The sequence below is a fragment of the Chenopodium quinoa genome, unplaced genomic scaffold (genome assembly GCF_001683475.1).
Source record: "Chenopodium quinoa cultivar QQ74 unplaced genomic scaffold, ASM168347v1, whole genome shotgun sequence".
Classification (NCBI taxonomy): Eukaryota; Viridiplantae; Streptophyta; class Magnoliopsida; order Caryophyllales; family Amaranthaceae; genus Chenopodium; species Chenopodium quinoa.
The window spans coordinates 859,946-880,802 of NW_018743893.1; the positions used below are offsets into that span (position 1 = coordinate 859,946).

General features: G+C 34.0%; 2 protein-coding genes across 2 annotated transcripts; both read right to left on the minus strand.

Annotated features, from left to right (window-relative positions):
- Positions 1-474: 474 nt before the first annotated feature.
- On the minus strand, positions 475-1,011 carry LOC110686759 (agamous-like MADS-box protein AGL61). The gene has a single exon (XM_021863363.1). The coding sequence runs from the start codon at positions 1,009-1,011 to the stop codon at positions 475-477; it is 537 nt and encodes a 178-aa protein (XP_021719055.1).
- An 8,152-nt stretch (positions 1,012-9,163) lies between these two features.
- LOC110686760 lies at positions 9,164-10,033 on the minus strand. Its single transcript, XM_021863365.1, has one exon. The coding sequence runs from the start codon at positions 10,031-10,033 to the stop codon at positions 9,164-9,166; it is 870 nt and encodes a 289-aa protein (XP_021719057.1).
- Positions 10,034-20,857: the final 10,824 nt, after the last annotated feature.

Below are 20,857 nucleotides of genomic sequence, written 5' to 3' on the forward strand. Positions count from 1 at the left end.
ATCAACACATGTTATAAAAGTCAATAATGACTCAAGTTATTAGAGGGTGAGACTTAACCATCCACATCACTCCCATAATTACACTTTTGCATCTAATCTTCTATAGTTCCATTCAATTTATATTTTTAGGCACGTAGCTGTCAATATATGATAAATTTTTATTTTTTTTTTAAAAAAAAAAAGGACACGTAGTAATACTTTTAGGCAAAAAATTTATACGTAGCAGTAGGAGAGTAGGAGACTAGGAGTGATATAAAGGCAACCAAAACCATCTACTGGTTATTTTATTCATTAAAAACATTATAAGACTTAATTCATTACATATTTTTCCTGGCCTTAATCGAACTTACTTTAGTACTAGAAGAACAAGAACAAAAACACAAAGAAAGAAACTAATTAATAAGACATTATATTCAGAAGAAGTGTTGCTTATGAATGTTGCTGACTTGATCCAGAACAGTAAACCCTTGAATTTTATCCTCGATGGATTTGATGAATTGGAGAAGAAGTGTTTTTCTCCAAGAAATTAGCTTGCGTAGCTATATTCATATTAAGATTCTCCATTGAAGCTCTCAGAATTTCGAGTTCATTTAAGCCAAGCTTATCAATAGGTTGCTCCCACCAGCATTGGCTAGGATTTTTCTTCAAGTTGTCAAACACTTCGCCCCTAGCCTTTTCAGCCTCTAGGAGATCAAGTATTTTGGACAGTTGCGAGTTGAGTTCGCGCATAGTAGTAGTTTGTTGACCTCCATGGACACCCTCAGAACATATTTGGTTACGATTAACGTAACGATTGACTATAGATTCAACATCTGGCTGACCAAAAGAGAAGATTTTTTGGCCAGGGGAAAACACAATTATTGTGGCTTCTACACCACAAAGGGTGCAGATTTCACTAGCCTTCTTAAAGAGACCTAAACGGCGTTTTGAGAAGGTCACTTGTCTATGACTAGGATTCTTAATCTTAGCCATTTTGATCTTTTGACGACCTCTGGATTCCTTCTTCGGCATTGATGAAGCCATGAAGGATGGGAAGAAATGATTAAATCAATAAGCTATTTTGTGGTGGTGGTGTAAGAAGGCGTACTAACTTGAGGGGTATTTAAAGGGTAGTGTGTGGTTCTTGAGAGAGGCTTTGAAAGTTAATTTTAATAATTCTTAACCAATTATTGTAGAATCCTATCCAATTAATTATGGAGATTTATGTACCATTTACTTGGTAATTGTACTGTTTCATCGTAGAAGAGATTAGCATTTGACTTTATGAAGTCAATTATTATGTATCAATAATGTGTAATTATTTGAATGGTTGATTGGTTTATGAACCGGCATGAATATCTTATGTTTCCTTATTGCATTTAGAATTTGTTTTAACTTTTAATTTGAGTATGAATACAACATAATGAATCATGTACAATTAAGCAAGACCCTAAAATGATAGATGTATAGAACGCGGAGGCAGTGATCCAAAATCCAAAGTTGGGGTCGGTCTTTTATAGAAATATAGAATACAGAGGAAAATGCATTGAATAATTGTCCAATATTTTAAGTTCTAAGTGTGTAGAAACCCTTCAAATATATATGTGATTGTAATGTCTTATCTTGCCAATGTGATTGATTCATTTTGTATCTTGCTAACAAAAGAAAGTCATTAAAACAAAATATTCACTAGTTAGCATAGATGGAAAAATATAAGGGAGATTATGTACAAAGATTATGATCATGATAATATATGCGTCGGTGTTACGAGTCTTCCGACCAGGTGTAAAATTTGTAAATTAATCTCGATAATATATACGAATATTAATGTTCCGAGTCTTTCGACCAAGTTTAAAATTAGTAAGGTAATCTCAACAATATATACATCGATGTTACGAATCTTCCAACCAAGTGTAAAATTAGTAAATTAATCTTATATAATATATAATTTAATGTTTCGAGTCTTCCGACCAGGTGTAAATTAGTAATTAAATGTGTGAATTAGTAATTAAATTAATCTTGATAATATATAATTTGCTGTTACAAGTCTTCTAACCAAGTGTAAAATTAGGAAATTATACCCTCTCACATAATTAAGAGGATGTAAACCAAGAGCAGAGTAGAAATTCTGATTTACGGATTTTTAAAATAAATGTCATCCATTACTTACTTAATAACTTAATTAATATTATCTGTTTTAGCAAAGGAGATTAATTAGGGTTTGCTTATTAAGATTGCAAAGAGGGATATTAAGATTCAAGGTAGGTTTACCGAAGTATACGGGAATAATAAATTATTTAATAAGCTTAAATTTACTTTTATTTGACATCATAAACTCTAAGAATTATGCTAACTTGGCTCCAAGGCATTGTAATTTGAATTAGTAACATCACATTTTAATAATAAAGGAAATCATATAGATATATTGCAATGATTACACAACTATTATGAAATTGAAAGTGGAAGCCCACCAACTCATCAGCCACCGTAATTACGAAGGTGCATTTTGTATTTTGGCACTGGTTATAAACCGTGCAACATACCTTTAATTTAGTTTAATATTAGTACCTTTTAACCAAAAAAACAAGAGATAGATTACACAACTATTAAGATTTTTAATTTACAAAAAACCGTGTGTGCACCTAGTTCGCAATAATATAATTGTGGACCTAAGGTCCATATGCGTGTAACTGACATCATGATGAACACAGTTAGTCAGTAACTCTAATTTTAATATAATAACCTTTAATTTTAAGTTCTAAGTGTGTAGAAACCCTTCAAATATGTGATTGTAATCTCTTATCTTGCTAATGTGATTGATTCATTTTGTATCTTGCTAACAAAAGAAAGAACATTAAAAAAAATATTCGCTAGTTAGCATAGATGGAAAAATATAAGGGAGACTATGTCAAAAGATTATGATCATGATAATATAAATAGCGGTGTTGTGAGTCTTCTGACTAGGTTTAAATTAGCAAATTAATCTTGATAATATATACGAACATCGATGTTACGAGTCTTCTGACCAGGTGTAAAATTAGTAAGTTAATCTCGATAATATATACATCAATGTTACAAGTCTTTCGACCAGGTGTAAAATTAGTAAATTAATCTTGATAATATATAGTTCGATGTTACGAGTCTTCCGACTAGATGTAAAATTAGTAAATTATACCCTCTCACATAAGAGGATATAAACCAAGAGTAGGATAGAAATTCTGATTTACGAATTTTTAAATAAATGGCATCCTTTACTTTTTAGCTAAGAAGATTAGGGTTTTCTTATTAAATTGTAGAGAAGGGAGATTAAGATTCAACATATAGTAGGTTTTATTTTATCGAAGAACGCGGGAATATTAAATTATATAATAAGCTTTTTTTTTTTTACGACAAATTATATAATAAGCTTAATTTTACTTCTATTTAGCATCATAAACGTTTACAAGGATTATGTTAACTTGATTTCCTATACATTGTAATTTGAGCTAGTAACATAACATTTAAATTATAAAGGAGAATCTCGCCAAAAAAATTATAAAGGAGAAAGTACATACATTACAATGAATACATAACTATTACGATTTTCAATTTATCCAATTGCATTACAAAATGAATATATAGGATAGGGTTCAACTCAACAACAACAACAACAACAAAAAAAAAAAAAAAAAAAGGTTCATTTCGCTACTCCTCGTATTGTAATGTAATGTCCTTTGCACAAGCTTCTTCGCCCGTTAGTGTAATGAGATTGCAATGTGGAGGAGGGTATGTTTGGAAGGGGCTGCATATTGGATAGAAGATTGTTTAAACCAACCTGAATATTAGGCTCACGTTGTCTGTTTCGACTTTGATCTCGAGGACTTCAGCTTCATTGAATTGCCTATCCATCTATATATTCGGATGTTCTATCAGCTTCTAAGGTTTTTCGATTTTGTTGTTTCAACTCGATTTTACACTATGGTAAATAAGATCGCTAGAGATAATTACATGTATACCTAGGTCACTTAGTTATGTCTGGCATGCATATAATCTGGTTGTATATTATCTATCTATTTATAACTATACTAAAACAGAGGGCACTACAATCAACAGCTCCACGTGTCATTTTGTCATTAAAAAATAATGTAAATTTATTTAATTATGTATTGTAGCAAAAATTATAAAGAATTTGATACGGAGTATTTGAAACTAAAAGTTAGACGAATCTAATAAAACCCTACATATTTATATGTGTTTTTTCTTAGCACTAAAATCTAAAAAATAAATAAATAAATGAATAAATAAAGTTTAAGTAGTGAGCAACCGCAGCGGTACACATTAGGTACCTGCTTGCTACGAAGTATTACACAAAAGCTTGGAGCATCATGCTCTCCACCGTGGGAGGATTGATGTCGTAGCTCAAAGCCTCCAACTAACTACACTACTCTGTAGAGCAACGTAGTTTCACAAAGCCCAATGTGTTTTGTTGGTTGTTGGTAATTCTTTTATACAGGTGTAAATAAGCAGTCTAATTTTTTCTTACCTCTTAACTTTCACAGTTATTATGCATAATTTTAAATGCGTCTGTTATATCTCTAATTTTTTTATTAGTCAAAAATTATTAGAATTTGATATTGTGAAAATATAAATTGAAACAAATTGACTATATCTTACATGACTACTCTGTATATTTTGTCGAACAAAAAAAACATAAATTGTACAAATTTCACAGTGCAACTAAAAAAGAACAGAAGAAATATATTTAATTTATTTTTGTTAAAAATAAAATAATAAATATAGAAAAAAACCTTCATATCAAAAACGGATTTAGTAAAAAAACGAAATTTAAAATTAACGGGTAGTTTTTTAATTTCTACAACACAAATATTATCACACATATTATTTTCCATCATCTTAGTTGTCCTCCGTATACTCATTTACACCATGTTACAAAGTAGGATGTTTAATATTATACGGGACTTGCAAAGCTACAAGAGAGGTTGTAGCTAGAATTAGATGTAGTTTTAAATTATTAGGTGGCGCTTGTAGCTAGCCGATGTAGATGCTCTATGGGAATAATGTACAAAGTCAAAACATGTCAACTTAAAAGAAATAGAGGAAGTTAGAAGTATATATCTATATTAGACACAAGTGCTTAAATTCTAAATTGGCATGTGACATCTCTAGAATGAAAAAATTTCAGCTATTTTAATCACTCATATTTAAAAAATAAAATAAAAAAAAGTATGTACTACTGTGTAGTACTTGTATATCTCTATTGATTTTTGTTCTTATTAATTGATACTAAATACAATAACAGACCTGTTTTGATTAATTTTATAAATAATTAAGATGATTACATTTAGTCATGAAAATGGTAATTTAAAATATGTTTATAAACACAAATTTTGAAAAAGAATTTGGGTCGGGTCAAGTTTGGGTTTTGGGTCGACATTTTTGGGTCGATTTCGGGTCACGAGTCGGGTCATCGGGTCTGGGTGAGGACTGCCAGGTCTACTTTATAGATTTATCAATTATTTAAAAATACTTTTTGTATGCTTTCTTAGACTTGATAAAATTTATCAATAAATAAGTCAACTATATTATAAACACTTTTGTGTACATCCGATTAACAATAATAGTAGTGTACATTGAATGTGGCTCTCGAAACACTATATATATATATATATATATATATATATATATATATATATATATATATATATATATATATATATATATATATATATATATATAACCAATGATAGGATAGTGTACTTTTAAGTTATGTTGGGTAATGTTTAACCTGATTTGATTTTGAAGTAAATAGACAATGAGATAATAAGTTTTATAAGGGTAATGTAGTTACTTTTACTCACTCATATTTTGTTTTTAATAATTTAAATATTGTATCATTATCAATAAAGCATATACGTAAAACTTTTATATATGTCAGAATGACTCTGATTTATTTTGGGTAACTTTTGATCTATCATTTTAGGGCGACTTTTCAACCAATATATTTAATGTTGTATACCTGATTTTTTATTTTTAAAAAGTCTATGACTATATTATGGGACGATAGAGTATGTTTTATTATATTGATAAAAACAAAAGTGCACATGAAAGGTAATATATAAGATATGTGAATGTGCATGACTACATTAAAATAGATAAAACATGACCAGGATATTTGTAAAAGTTGTAAACCTTTATCATATAGCTATTTCTGAACCTTTTATTCAACATTGAATTGAAAATATGATACAGAATATCGTGATAGATGATTAGATGGGTACACGTTATTGTGACTAAAATTATTATACACTAAAAGCTTTCAATATAATAAGTAATAGTCTAAAATTTATGAGAGTTAATATTTGAACTATTTAAACCGTGCATCTGCATAGGTACTATACTAGTTGTATGACTATAAGTTAAAACTTAAAAGTTATATGATCTCGTGATTAATTTGTATAGTATATCATCATTATGTTGTATTTATATAAGTCCACTATTCTCATTAGTCGGAGGATGATTATTCCAATAACAGAGGATGCCTTTAAATAAGCTTACAGAAAGACTACAACTAAGAAAAGATATACTACCTCCGCCCACGAATATCTGCAACATTACCATATATGGATGCTTTGAGTATCTGCAACAAACATTTTTTTTTCCTTTTGTAGTAAACTTTTACCCCATTAGTTACTGTTTTACCCTTACTTAAAAAACTAAACACAATTTCTATTTACCTAATTACTTTTACTTATCTACTAATAATGTATCCCCCCCTAATGATTCCTCCAAATAATACCCCCTCATCTCCCCTGTCAATCACCCAACCACCCCATTCAATGAACTTCATTGAATTTGCCCAGATGTTTCTGCCCAGATTAAATGCTTGGGTCTGGTTTTTTCCAGATTTTTGGTTTAAGTCTCTTCGCATCCCTCTTTATTCTCATTTCCATCAAACACTCTCTCTCCTGTTCTTCGTAACTTTTTCTTCTTCTTCTCTCTGTGAAACCCTAACTCTGAATTTCTTCAGATCTGAAGAAAACCATGAGTAATTCAAAGGATCTAAACGAGTCCCCCAAAACTAACACTCCAAACAGTGAAATTGAGCCATATTTCACTAGGTACACCTTACAGGGAGGGTCTGGAGAACTTAAACCAGTTCGTCGCTGTTCAGCTTCTTTTTCTCGATTCAAACATGGAAAAATAGGGGCTAAGCTAGTAGAGTACATCTCTAGTGATGAGGAGAAGGCTGCGGGTCAGAAGAAGGTCGTAGGGAAGAGGGAAGTGTTGGACCATGAAGAGGGTCTCAGGGTTCGAGTACAAATCGGCCCCAAAAAGCGGCCATGAAGGAGTCGGTGGTGGTTATCGACGTTCCTTCTTCGCCAGAGGATCTGACTAGGGTTTTCCCTGAAAGTCCTGCTGCTAGGGCCACTCCCGGCTCCGGCAGTGGGAAGAAGAGGCCCACGACGACTACAGTATGTGGGACCCTGACTACATGCGCTATCTAAGGGACAAGTTCCCTAATGACTTCCCCCCTCAAATTGACTCTGCAGCGTAACTAACACTGAACCCTTATTTTATTTTCTTGAATTTTTTGGGTTTATGTATGCTTTAAGGGAATAGATATGTGATTTGTGAGTCCTTTTTTTGTGGTTGATGGTTGATATGTTGGATGCGTGGTTTATGCTGTTAACTGATGTTGTTGATGGATTATGCTGATGGATTATGTTGATTATTTATATTGTAAATTGTTGTTGTTGATGGATTATGCTGTTGAATTATGCGGATGATTTATGTTGTTAATTGATGTTGTTGATGGATTATGCTGATGGTTTATGTTGTTCACCTATGTTGTTGATGGATTATGGTGGTTGGTTTGTTTGTTGTGCATGTATTCTGGTGAGATGGTATGTGGGCTGTTGGTGGATTTTTTATGGTGCTGTGATGTTGTGCAAGGATTCTGGTCACATTGTGTGTTAGTTTTTGATGGGTTCTGGTGGAGTCCCTACTTAGGTTTGGACTGTGTTTGTGAAATGGTAATGGCCAAGGGAATGGATGTTTGATGAATGATGATTTATGTTGGATGTGTGGGGTCCCTTTTCCATGTTGCCTTGTTGTTGTTGCAAGTCAGTGCCTCTAGTGAAATGAATGAGTCCCCACAATGTATCTTGTCTTTCACATAATTCCAAATGATGAAGGGACTCACTTTGAGTAGGTTGTGAGGTTTGTTTTGCTCCAACAAGTGCCTTAAAACACTTGTTGTTGAGGTAACAACCTACACAAAGCTGCTGAAAACAAAATGTTACCCTGATGGAAATCATAGTTTGCTATTCAATCTGGAATTCATTGAGTTGCATACAAAAACTTTCAATTGCATAACTAATACACACAATCTTTCCTTACATGACTGCCTATAGTAATGCATTTAAACCTAGCAAAATACACATAACCAAATCATAAAAAGCATTTAATCAAAAACATATGCTTACTTTACACAAAAATCTGTTCTGAGTTCATATTTGGTTAGGTGTGGAAGTCATGTTGTCTTTCAAACCTTGTGTAGTGCCTAGTCTGCATCAACCTCAGTTTCCATATACTCTTCATGTTGTTGATGAATAGGAACAACAACTGTGTTCAGAAGTTGAACTGCTTGTTCAATGAGTTCCCTCTCAACTTCTAAAAATTCTGGCAGCTGCCCTAAATTGTCCAATCTTTTCTTTTTCATGTGAGGTGGATTGAAATTGTTTCCACCTTCTTTTTCTAAAATCATTTTCATAACACTTTGCAAAGTGATCCATGTATACTTGTTGAGTATTGGATCAAACCATTCATAGGCCTCATACACCTTCTCTATTAGCTCTTCAATCTTTCTTGGAAATGACTGGTATTGCAAGGATTGTATGACATTGAACAATCCAAGATCCAGTACATTAAGATCTGGAGACTGTGCAGGTTGGAAAACCATTTGTATGTTGAACCCATTTGCCGTACAAGCTGCCTTAAACTCTTCATCCTTTGGAACTTGATGTGGTCTGGCATTGTCCCACTGGATGAATACATCCTTAGACAAACTTGGGTGCCATTGGTTGTGTATTGCTGGGATGATGTTGGTTAACAACATTTTCCTGATTTCTTCTCTGGTTACACTCTGAACAACCTTTGTTTCAAGAGTCCCTGCATCTCTGTTCTAGCTTTTCTTCTTGGCCAATTGCTGGTAGGTAAAAGGAAATATTCCATACTTACCATCATGTAGCATGTTCCCATTTAAGTCATGTAGAGGCTTCCCAATCATTGCCATGAACATAGCTTTTATTTTGTACCTTTTGGACTGCTGACACATGTAGGGATTTTCTTCCTTTGACAACAAGTAGAATTGCCTTGTCTCTGGGTTCATGTAGAACCATTTCTCATCTATGTGAATCACTTGTTGCATATCAATGAAAGTTGGATTTCCTACTTGGGGGATTGGATGAATATGGGCTAATGCCCACTTGAGTCTTGCCAATTTGTGATTTGATGTGAGTGCTGGATGGTTGGTTGCTGAATGTGTTCTAAGTCTGCCCTTTTTCTTCAAGTTGTGTATGAATCCATGTGATACCTTCAGAGCTGCTGCATAGCTTCTCTCTGTTACCCTTTTGTATAGAGGCACTGACTGCAACTCCTCATCACTAATAAATTTGGGTTGTCTTCCTTTTTTCCCTAATTTTTTGCTTCTGACATTAATAAAATTCCCTTTGGCTATGCTGTCTTGTACAAACTGCCACACCCGTGTTGCTGTGCTTCTGTGGATCCCATGTTGTTTTGCCACTGCTGATAATAACCCCCTGGGTAGTTGTCCCTGATTCATTTTCATGAGGAACTCATCTATGAGCTGGCGTTTTTTTGTGACTGTTAGTTGCTTTCTACTTGTTGGATGTACATGTCCTTCTTCTTCCTCTGCATTGTTGTTTCCTTGACTGGCTTCATAACTGTTGTTGTCTTGTGCATTGGCCTCATACTGACCCTCCTGTAAAAGTTGCTCTATTCCAAAAAAATCCTGATCAAAGGGCTGTTCCATGTTTTGCTGTGGGTCCCTTTTTGTTTTTTTCCACAGATGAGTAGGTTGGTGATGAAGTTTTGGCTTCTGATTGTTTTTGAAGTGTTGTTGAAGCGGAACCCCAATGCTGTCGTAATCCTAACTCTAATTGTAGTTTAGGCAGATTTAATCTTAACCTTTACTTTTGCATTTCATGGGGTATTTTGTGAACTTAAGATGTAAGCTTTTGAGAAACATTGGTGGAAGATGTTTATATTTATTTAATGTAACCAGTAGTATGCCCTTTTATAGTGGGCACTTTTAGAAGGTGAATGTGAATTTCATGGGGTATTTTGTGAACTTAAGATGTAAGCTTTTGAGAAACATTGGTGGAAGATGTTTATGTTTATTTAATGTAACCAGTAGTATGCCCTTTTATAGTGGGCACTTTTAGAAGGTGAATGTGAATTTCATGGGGTATTTTGTGAACTTAAGATGTAATCATTTGCTGTATGTTGGTGGGAAATGAAAAATTTTGGAATGAAATTTGGTTTCTTCCAAAATTTTCAAATTTGGCAGACTTTCAAAATTTTGGAATGAAATTTGGGTGTGTTTTGAAAATTTTCCACAAAAAAAAAAGGAGGGAAGTAGATTTCCCTCCTAAAAGCAGCGCATGCATAAAAAAAAAAGGGCCTCATGTGGTCCCTTTCACCAACTATATTCCACTATCTAAACCCACCCAATAAAATTAAACTAGTGGGACCTTTTACTTCCCTCCTTTTTCCTCCTTAATTAAACCCACCCAACTACAATTAATATCCCCTAAAAGTTTTACCTAGGAGTCCGTAAAATTGTACTTTGTTGCAGATATTCGTGGGCGGAGGTAGTATACAACATTATTTACTTTCTAAATATTAGAGCTAATTACAAGAGAATATCTATCTAAGTATAACAACTTTACAAAACAGAAAGATACGAAGAGATAACAATATTGACTAAGTAAATTAAACTAATTTAGTTACTAAGACTTATCTCCAACAATCAAGTAGAAAGCAGTTTTACTATCATAGAAACTCAAATCCATAGTAATTAAAATACTTAATACTACAAAATATGGATTGATAAACATCAAATCTTTAATTTAACGATGCAATTATTTTTTTTAAAAGAAAAAGAAAGAAAAGAAAACAAACATGGATATCCGCCTATGTTTGATGATGAAACTTTAAAAACAAGTATGGATAAAACTACGCCTAGATTGATGTGCTATACTCTTACATGTCACCTTTTAATATCCACCATTATATATGTACTGATTTTGATTTGTGAGTGAGGCTAAAGTTTTTCTTTGTCGTACTCGATGACTCATAACGTTATAAAAAATCAATTTGTTATAAGTATGTACCAACAATAAACCGGTATTTTCAATAATCATAACCTTAAGCCCTTCACGAAGAGAATAGGCGCCATGGATCCTTTCCTCTATTCTTTTCCATTACCCATGCGCAAGCTCTTACGCATTTCTTTCCCAATATCTGGCATCTTCACATAGCTAAATTCCTCGGCTCCAAAATCAAACGAAAAAAGACAGGTTTCTTCTCCTTGAAACCTAGGATGAGGTTTCCAATACCAAGCTCTTTGATAAAAAATAACCTTACTGTGATCAATTAATTCAAAACACCACTTGGGAACATTCGTCCAACTAGGCTTAACCCTCCAACGATGATCACATAGTGAATAGATTGCAATTGCAATCGATAGCTCGGAAGCTATACGATCACCAAGCTCAAAACAAACAACCTTATATTCATTACCACAAGGATCAAATCCTAAATGAAATCGTCGTCTTTCAACATTATTTGATTTAGGAATAAGAGGGCAATGAGGAAGTAACACAGATTTTCTAATAAAAGGGTTCCACAACTTCAACGACCACTTTGAATTAAAGCGCGTAGTCAGCAACAACCCATTAACCATATCAATCTCTATAAAAAAGTGTAATGCGACTAATTGAGCAGCTTTTCTAATTGTATCACTATGACGAACTGTTGTTCTTGTAAATATTGAGGTGTGTGGAAATAAAATCAGTAGAATCAATAAAAGAACACCAAGTTTTACATACACACCTGAATCGTGATAGGTTTTTGACCGACGACCTAAGCAAGATCTCTCTCCATAAATCTGGTGGCAAGAACTTGTGTTCTTTTAATTGTTTTCGACTTTTCTGACTACCTCTCATCAGTAATATGACCTGGGGTTTTACCTTTGTTTTCTAATCTAATACGTAGGATTACATATTTCAATAAAGATAACGTAGGATCTTTAAACATACGATGTCATATCGTTTATTTAATTAAATAATAGTGTACTTTTTGTAGTTTAGTTTGTGAATATCGTTTATAAATATCTATGTTATTATTGACTTGAAATTATCCTTATTGAACTTAAATTGTTTTTTTAATAGTTTTCCTATTATGTTTTAAATAAATTATAAATGCATCTTATTTTAAAGAACTTCTTAAAACAAATTTTAAGACGAAAATGGAACCAATTTATATGATATTTATTAAACGTTATGATTAATTTTGTATACCTGAAGTATTAGAAGTATATTGATAATAAACCTCTATACAATATTTTTATCTTAAAAAAACAATCCAAAATTCACTTACTTAGTATCATATGTGTCACAATAATACCTATTTTTTGCCTACGTGGTGCAACACTTAGCGAAAAACTGAATACCAAGTGTCGATGTCTTGTGCCCGGGCGATGCCCGGATTGTCATAAACTTTTTAGCTTAAATACAATCATATAACCCCTTTTGATAATGTAAATTATTTAGACATACGATATCATATCGCTTATTTATATAATATCTATGTTATTATTAACTTGATATTTTTTATTGCACTTAAATTATTTCTAATGAAAGTACTGAGTTATAAGATATTTATTAATTAAAAGTTACATTTAATTTTGTATATATGAAATATTAGAAGTATATCGATAATAAAACACTATACGTGGCTCGACACTTGGCGAAAAACTGGAATGCCAAGTGTCGATGTCTCGTGGCTTGGCTGCGAGACCGGCTTTATATATTAGTGATATGATATGATATGATAGGCAATCACTTAAAATGAGTTTCAATAATTTTATTGTATTTCTTTTTTTTACAAATAGGTGTTATTGTAACACATATGATGCTAAGTAAGCGAATTTTTGATAGATTTTTTAATATTTAATTAAATAATATTTTTTAGTTTTGTGCCCGGGCGATGCCCGAATTGTTGATAAAATTTTAGGATAAACTTTTTGGCTTAAATGTTCATTAATACGGTCCTGTAATCCATTTTGATAATGCAGGATATTTAAACATACGATATCCTATCGTTTATTTATAGAATAGTGTACTTTTTGTAGTTTTGTTTGTAAATTGATGTCTATGTTATTATTGACTTAAAGTTATTGTTATTGAACTTACATTAATTTTACTGAACTTAAGATATTTTTACCAGACCAAAATTATTTTTACATATTAAAACTTATTTATACTGATTCTATATTATTTTAACAAAATTAAATATATTATAAATGGATCTTATTTTAAAGAACTGAATTTTAGGATGGAAATAAGACCGAGTTATATGATATTTATTAAAAGTTGTAATTACTTTTGTATTAAATTAAATATGAAATATTAGAAGTATAGTGATAATAAAACTCTATACAACATTTTTATCTTATAAAATCTATCCAAAAATCACTTACTTAGCATCATATGTGTCACAATAATACCTATTTGTCGCCTACGTGGCGCAAAACTGGGCGAATAACTAGAATGCCAAGTGTCGCTGTCTCGTAATTTGGCTGCGAGACCGAATTTATTTATTAGTGATATATATGATATGATATGGAGCATGCATATTAGGCGTTTTTTTTTTCTTTGACTAGATATTAGGTTTTTTTTTTTGGGTGCTACATAAGATATTGGAAAAGAGTCCAAGGAAAGAATACATGGCGCCAATTTTCTTCAAGAGATTCTGATTTAAATGCCTACAAATTCTTTGCACGTAACATAGTTTACGATAGTAATATCAAGATTGTGTATATTGAAAATTCTAGTACATTGTCGGTACACAAATTTAACAAACTGATGTCTTACAACATCATAAGCCATCAAGTAGAAAAAATTAGAAACTTTGACGACCTCACTCACATAAAAGTGAAATCAAAGTACAAAATGGCGGATACTAAACAGGTAAAAGTAATGCTTACTTCGTATTAATCTAGGGTTTGTTTGCTAGTTTTATTATTTTTTTTAATTTAGTTTTTGATGTAAAAAAAGTCTCGTTCTTATGTACTTTTATTTTGAAGAAAGTTTCTTATGTACTGATATAAACGTGAAATAAATTCTTGGAGTGTGCTTCAATTCAACAAATTCAAGTAAACAAACTAAACACTTCAAGGAGAAATTGTACCAAATAAAGTGATCTGATAGTGTACCATGGTTTTTGTGCACAAAATCCAGCAGTACAGTAACTCGGAAAGAGTTGTTAGCCTAGAGCGATTTTCTTATGGTATTGATGGACTGGTAGTGTGGTGTTAGTGTTCATAGCCATTTCAATGTCAGTAACGGCATCTACAGTTTCGCCTTTCAGCCATCCATACTCTATGATCGCACGATGCCACAAACCATCAATGCCATTTATGCTCGTGGAACTCACAAAAATTGTTGTGATGCATCTAAACTAACTCAATTATTCGTTTATTTTGCATAATTCTACAATTGCATATATATTTGCATACATTGAAAATGAAAACACTTGGCGACCTTGGCCACGATGACGTTAGGTCTCATACAAGGTAGTACTTCGTAATGAATCTGTTCAAGACCTTGGCTTAATTTTCGCTTCCTATATGGCTTTATTTCCACATTAAGACAATGCATAATAAAGGGAAGTCTGAAACACGGTTGCTATCTCTCTTGTCCACCTGGCTGTAACCTCTTCAGGCTTCACAATGTTACCTGCATTTTGATCACAGTGCTTGCAGACCACACAATGCAGCATAAATAAATTGGTTACCCATAATAATTCACTAAAAAGAATACTCTGTATTTGACATAAAAAAGGATCACCATTCACCAAAGTTTCTATTCTCGCAGCACTGCATCTACTAATAAAGAGCATGTACAAATATCAGAAGCCTGTTTGCATAATCTTCCATTGCTGAGATGATCTCGGGAGATCCATAGAAAACAAGGCATACCACCATGGCAACAGGCGCAGCAAAATAATAGTATGTGTTGGTTTATCTGGCGCTTTTCCACAAGTTACTGTTCCCACTCATCATTGTAGTTCATAGACTCATACCTCAATCCAGTGTTGCTCCTTTTAAAAACCTGTTACACCAGAAGAACTGCATATAAATTAATGAAAGTTACATCAACAACACACCAGTTTTCAGAAACAAGAAACTCAACTCTAAAACAAATATCAACTTATACCCTATTGACAGTTATAACAGGGGCAAACAGGGTACATCACATGACTCATACTATTCCAGACATGGTATACTGTAACAGCAAACACAGCAAAAATAATATTCTTCCTTCAACTTATAAGTGAACCTTATTCCCCATCTATTCCATGAAGTATGATCTCTTCATTATGCCAAAGCATAACCAAAGAGAGAGAGAGAGAGAGAGAAAACAAAAATGATATCATAAGGGAATATATCAAAATGAGGAAGGAGGCAATGAAGACAGGATAGGCTTCCAAAATATACTTGTGAAGAACACATTGATTTCTTGATTCTAAAACGATTGTACAAGTTACCATTAACAACAAAATTTAACAACTGGTATTGACTATGAGTTTTCAAGCGGTAATCAATGAATATAAGATGACATCACTAGACAAGATAGTGATAGACTACTCTGATACTTGGTTTTAGATTCGTATTTAAGTGCACTTTCCTAAAATGAAATTTACAGAATTTATAAAGTAAAGATATTTAGCCATACGTAAATGCAACTAATAAGATCTGAGCTAATCTTTATTTTAATAAGCAACATATTTGCTTTACTAAGCTAAACGATACATAGACTAAGTATACAACACTTTAAGAGGATGTTACACACTATCCACAAACAAAGTAACTAACCTGAATGAATTGTAACAACACAAGTAGGATGGCTACTGGCCTACCACTACTACAGGAGAATTGATAAGTATTCACAGTACTTTTTCTTGACTAAGAAGGAAGTTTTAAACTGCTGAAGTGGATAATTCAGGACAGACCAGATCTTAAATGAAGGCATTTTCCAGGCTAAAAGAGGAAGTAACTCATTGTTTCCTTTCAATTGGGGAATATGAATGTGCATCAGCAAAAAAAAAAGCTATGGCTAAAGTCAACTTCTGGCCAAACTAGCTTATATGCCCACGACATATATTATTCTTTTCACTCCAACCATGGCTAAAGCTTAATGATTGTGCAGACTTTCATGATGATGATAGGTAAGTACTCCATAAAGCTTAACCCAGCCATTCACATTATTGACAGACATGCACCTATTCATGTGTTGATTGAAAATTAATTATTCAAATATCCACTCCTACTGTCAGAGGCTGCTATGGAATTCTACACTTCCTTGAGGCAATAAAGGTGAATGTGTATCTCAGACATCTACAATCATCTTGGCCCATTTCTCACTAACATCTAGAACCCACCCAAATTTTCACTCACCTCTCATGTGCATTTTTCTAAATATACAAGAAAATAAAACTCAGATTCAGGAATTAAAATTTTCAACACCGACTACCAATCCATCATCAATACTAACACAAAAAAATTCTCAGACATATTCCACAAACTTACTAAACGAAATATTCTACTCAGGCCCATATTCTATACTGGAATTATATGAATAGAATCATGCCAGACACATTATCAGATTAATTGGCATCAATATTCCTATCATTAATTTCAATGTAGTGTTTGATCTGAAATGTTGAACCAGGAAAGAAAGAATGGCAAGTGAAATAATGACCCTCACTGCAAGATAGTTGTTTCTATGTTAATTCACAAAGCCAACAAACATTACTCTAGCAACTTCCCATGAGCTGATAATTAAGCATTACGTACATACGAAACTATTGTAACATGACTAACATCCAATAATCCATATTGTGGGATATAGCTAATCAACCATCCAAATTTGATAATGGCAAAAATATAAAACAAGTAGCAAACAACCCATCTTTTAATACACATTACTATAACCTGTCATCGTTCAGTATCAGCCATCTGTCCTGCTTTCTCTTTTAAGTGAGTGAGGTCGAAGTCGCACCCTTCGTATCCTTTGTGCAATACCAAGCTCTCCACATAATTCATCAGATTTACACATTGGAAAAATCTCATTTGTTGTACTTGATGACTCGTAATGTTATAAAACATCAGTTCGTTAAAGTTATGTATCAACAATGTAGCGGAATTTTTTATATACATAGTCTGCATTTTATAAGCTGTCTTCTCGGTTGGGGCCCTCAAAGCACCAGGAATTGACGGCTTCCATGCCTTATTCTTCCAACACTTCTGGGATGAGATAAAAGATGAATGCTCCCACCTTCTGTCCTCCATCTTCACATCCAAAGTAGTCCCTCCCTCTATTAATAAGACGATCATATGCTTGATCCCAAAGATTGATAATCCTACTAAAATCACCAGCTTCAGACCCATTAGTCTGGTTAATTCTTGTTACAAATTTCTATCTAAGATTCTTGTAAACAGAATAAGACCAAGACTTGATTCGATTATCTCCACCAATCAAAACAGTTTTTTGCCAGAGAGGGGCACTGATATTAACTTTATCATTGCATCTGAAATAATTCACTCCATGGAAAAAAAGAAAAAAGGAAGAAAGGGATTGTTTGCCTTGAAAATAGACTTGGAAAAAGCCTACAACAGAATGGAGTGGACGTTCATTCACCACTGCCTCCTCTATTTTAACTTTGACCAAGAATCTGTTGACCTTATCATGAGCTGTGTCTCATCGGTCTCTTCTTCCATTCTCATTAATGGAAAGCTTTCTGATTCCTTCCCTCCTTCCCGGGGCTTGAGACAAGGTGACCCTTTTTCACCATATTTGTTTATAATCTGCATGGAATATTTATCCAGAATGATTCATAAACAGTGTGAGGATAAGCATTGGGGCCCATTCAGATTCAGGGGGGAAAACTTTCATATCTCATCTCCTCTTTGCGGACGATGTCCTTCTCTTTGGCCAAACCAACCACAAAACCCTGCTCTCCCTCTCCAACACTCTTACCAACTTCTTTAACATGTCGGGCCAGAAATTGAATGAACAAAAAAGCTCCATCTTGTTTTCAAAAAACACACCCCAGTCAATGATTGATGAATTCGAGCATGAACTTAATATAACTACTACCCCTGACCTTGGCAAGTATCTGGGGTTTCCTTTGTCAAATAAAAAACACACCAAAAGAAACCTCCAATTCCTCATTGATCGAGTTGGAAGTAGACTTGCATCATGGAAAGCTAAACTGCTAACCAAGGCAGGAAAAGCTATTCTTATACAATCTACTTTCCAATCGATCCCTAGATACTATATGCAAGTGCTTCCTTTCCCACAGTTTCTATGTAAAAAATTAGACTCTATTTGTTCTAATTTCTTTTGGGTAAACTCAGGAGAGGGAAGACAGATGAGCTGGATTTCTTTCGCTAACATTTGTCGGCCCAAAGCTAAAGGGGGGCTTGGTTTTACCAAGCATGACCACATCAACACTATCTCCCTAACTAAACTTTGCTGGTCATTATATAATAACAAAGGGTGGGCAGCAAAGTTGCTTAGGGAGAAGTATATTGAGAATAAAAGGTATCCTACACCTTTCAACAAAGGTTCCTTTGTTTGGAAGGGCATAGGAATAGCTTGGAAATTACTCGAGATGAGCTTAATGTGGGATGTGGGAGATGGGAAGACTATCAATATTTGGGAAGATAGATGGCTTTTGAACAAAACCCTCAGAGGACCCATCCCTTGTGATAAACTCTCCCTTGACCTTTCTCAATGCCTCTCCCGAATTCAGTCAAAATTGCAACTTGAGCTTCTCCTCTCCTTCCAAATCAATGACTCTCTCTTTGAGCTTTTGAAATCTGTTTCTCTGACTGATTCCCCGGATAGTGCCTACTCTAGCTGGACTTATAAAGGAAAATTTGATTCTTCAAAAGCAAGAACAGGCCTATTGGAGCTCACCAAATATAAAAACCCATGCTTCAATTGGGGAAATATATGGAAACTTCAGTCTTACCCTAAGATCAGAATGTTCCTTTGGCAACTTGCTTGGAACAGGATAGCAAAAAACCAAAACCTCCATCAAAGATTACCCCATCTTCAACCTTTTTGCCCCTTCTGCCCCATCTATGAGGAGTCAAACCTTCACCTATTTGTCTAATGCTCCCGAGCAAAAGAACTCTGGGAATTAATCCCTTCCCCAATCCCTTTTAGCTCATCTTCATCTTGGCAGTCCTGGTTTCAACAAAACCTCAAGCACACAGCAGCTAACTTAAATGCTATCCCTTGGAATACCCTATTCTCATTCATTCTTTGGCATATATGGCTAAGAAGGAACACATGGATCTTTAACAAGAAAAATTCTCCAATTAAACAAGCTGTCCGCTAGTGCATTTGGGCTGCTTCTGAGTGCTACTTCTCCAGCTGTAACTCAGAAAGTCTAAAGCCCTCTCCTGCTGCCTGGTCTCCTCCCACCTTTCCCTATCTAAAAATAAACTGTGATGCATCCTTCATTCAGGTTACCAAAGAAGTTGGTGTGGGTGCTATTTGCAGAAACCACTTAGGAGAGTGGATTGAGGGATTCACTTGGAGAAGCTATTGCTCTTCCAGTCATGAAGCTGAACTCAAAGCATTACATTGAGTATGCTCTGGGCCAAGCAGAAAGGCTGGGAAAAAGTTATTCTCTGCTCTGATTCAAAGAGGGCAGTAGCTGATATAACCATTGATCTAACTCTAGCTAATGTGCCTAATTTAATTAAAAACTGCAGGGACCTGCTAAGGGAGCTTCATCATCTGGAATTGCGCTTTGAGGAGCGAACATGTAATGTAGTAGTGGACTTAGTTGCGAAAGATGCAAGATGTAACTCGGAGGCTATGCACCAAACCTGTCTTTTGTATCATCCTCCTCCCGCTTGTAGTGTAGCTTTTGAAAGTGAGCGTTGCTCAGAACTTGTAAACCATAACTTTTATTTTGCTGGTGATGTCCCAGCCTCTACTTCTGGTGATGTAACTAACACTACTATTCACAATTTATGCATCTTTCCTTCAAAAAACAAAAAAAAAAAAATAGTCTGCATCTTATGACCTACGCAACCATCAAAAAATTCATAGGCATCTAATTTAGTATCTCCTGAAGAAAATTGTGTCCAGAGCTCAATTCCAGCATTCTTTTCCATTACCCATACACAAGCTCTTATACGAGAAATACCCATAAGTGCTAATGACCCAAACGTGCTAATGACCCCCCTAGGAGGAAATAAACCTGAGCATATCTTCCTCAATATCTGGCATCTTCACATAACTAAATTCCTTGGCATCTAAGTCAAAAGAAAGAAGATGACCATATTCTCCAGAAAACCTAATATATGGTCTCCAGTACAAGGCCCCTTGGCAGAAAACAGTCCCATATCGGGACCGAATTAATTCAAACCAACACTTGGGAACATTTATCCTGTTGGGTTTAACTCTCCAACGATGATCACGAAGAGAATAAATTGCAAATGCAACTGACAGCTCGGAAGCTTTATAATCACCAAGCTTAAAAACAA

Coding starts and splice junctions, on each gene's coding strand:
- LOC110686760 (XM_021863365.1), bottom strand. CDS start 10,033: ATGGAACAGCCCTTTGATCAGGATTTTTTTGGAATAGAGCAACTTTTA.
- LOC110686759 (XM_021863363.1), bottom strand. CDS start 1,011: ATGCCGAAGAAGGAATCCAGAGGTCGTCAAAAGATCAAAATGGCTAAG.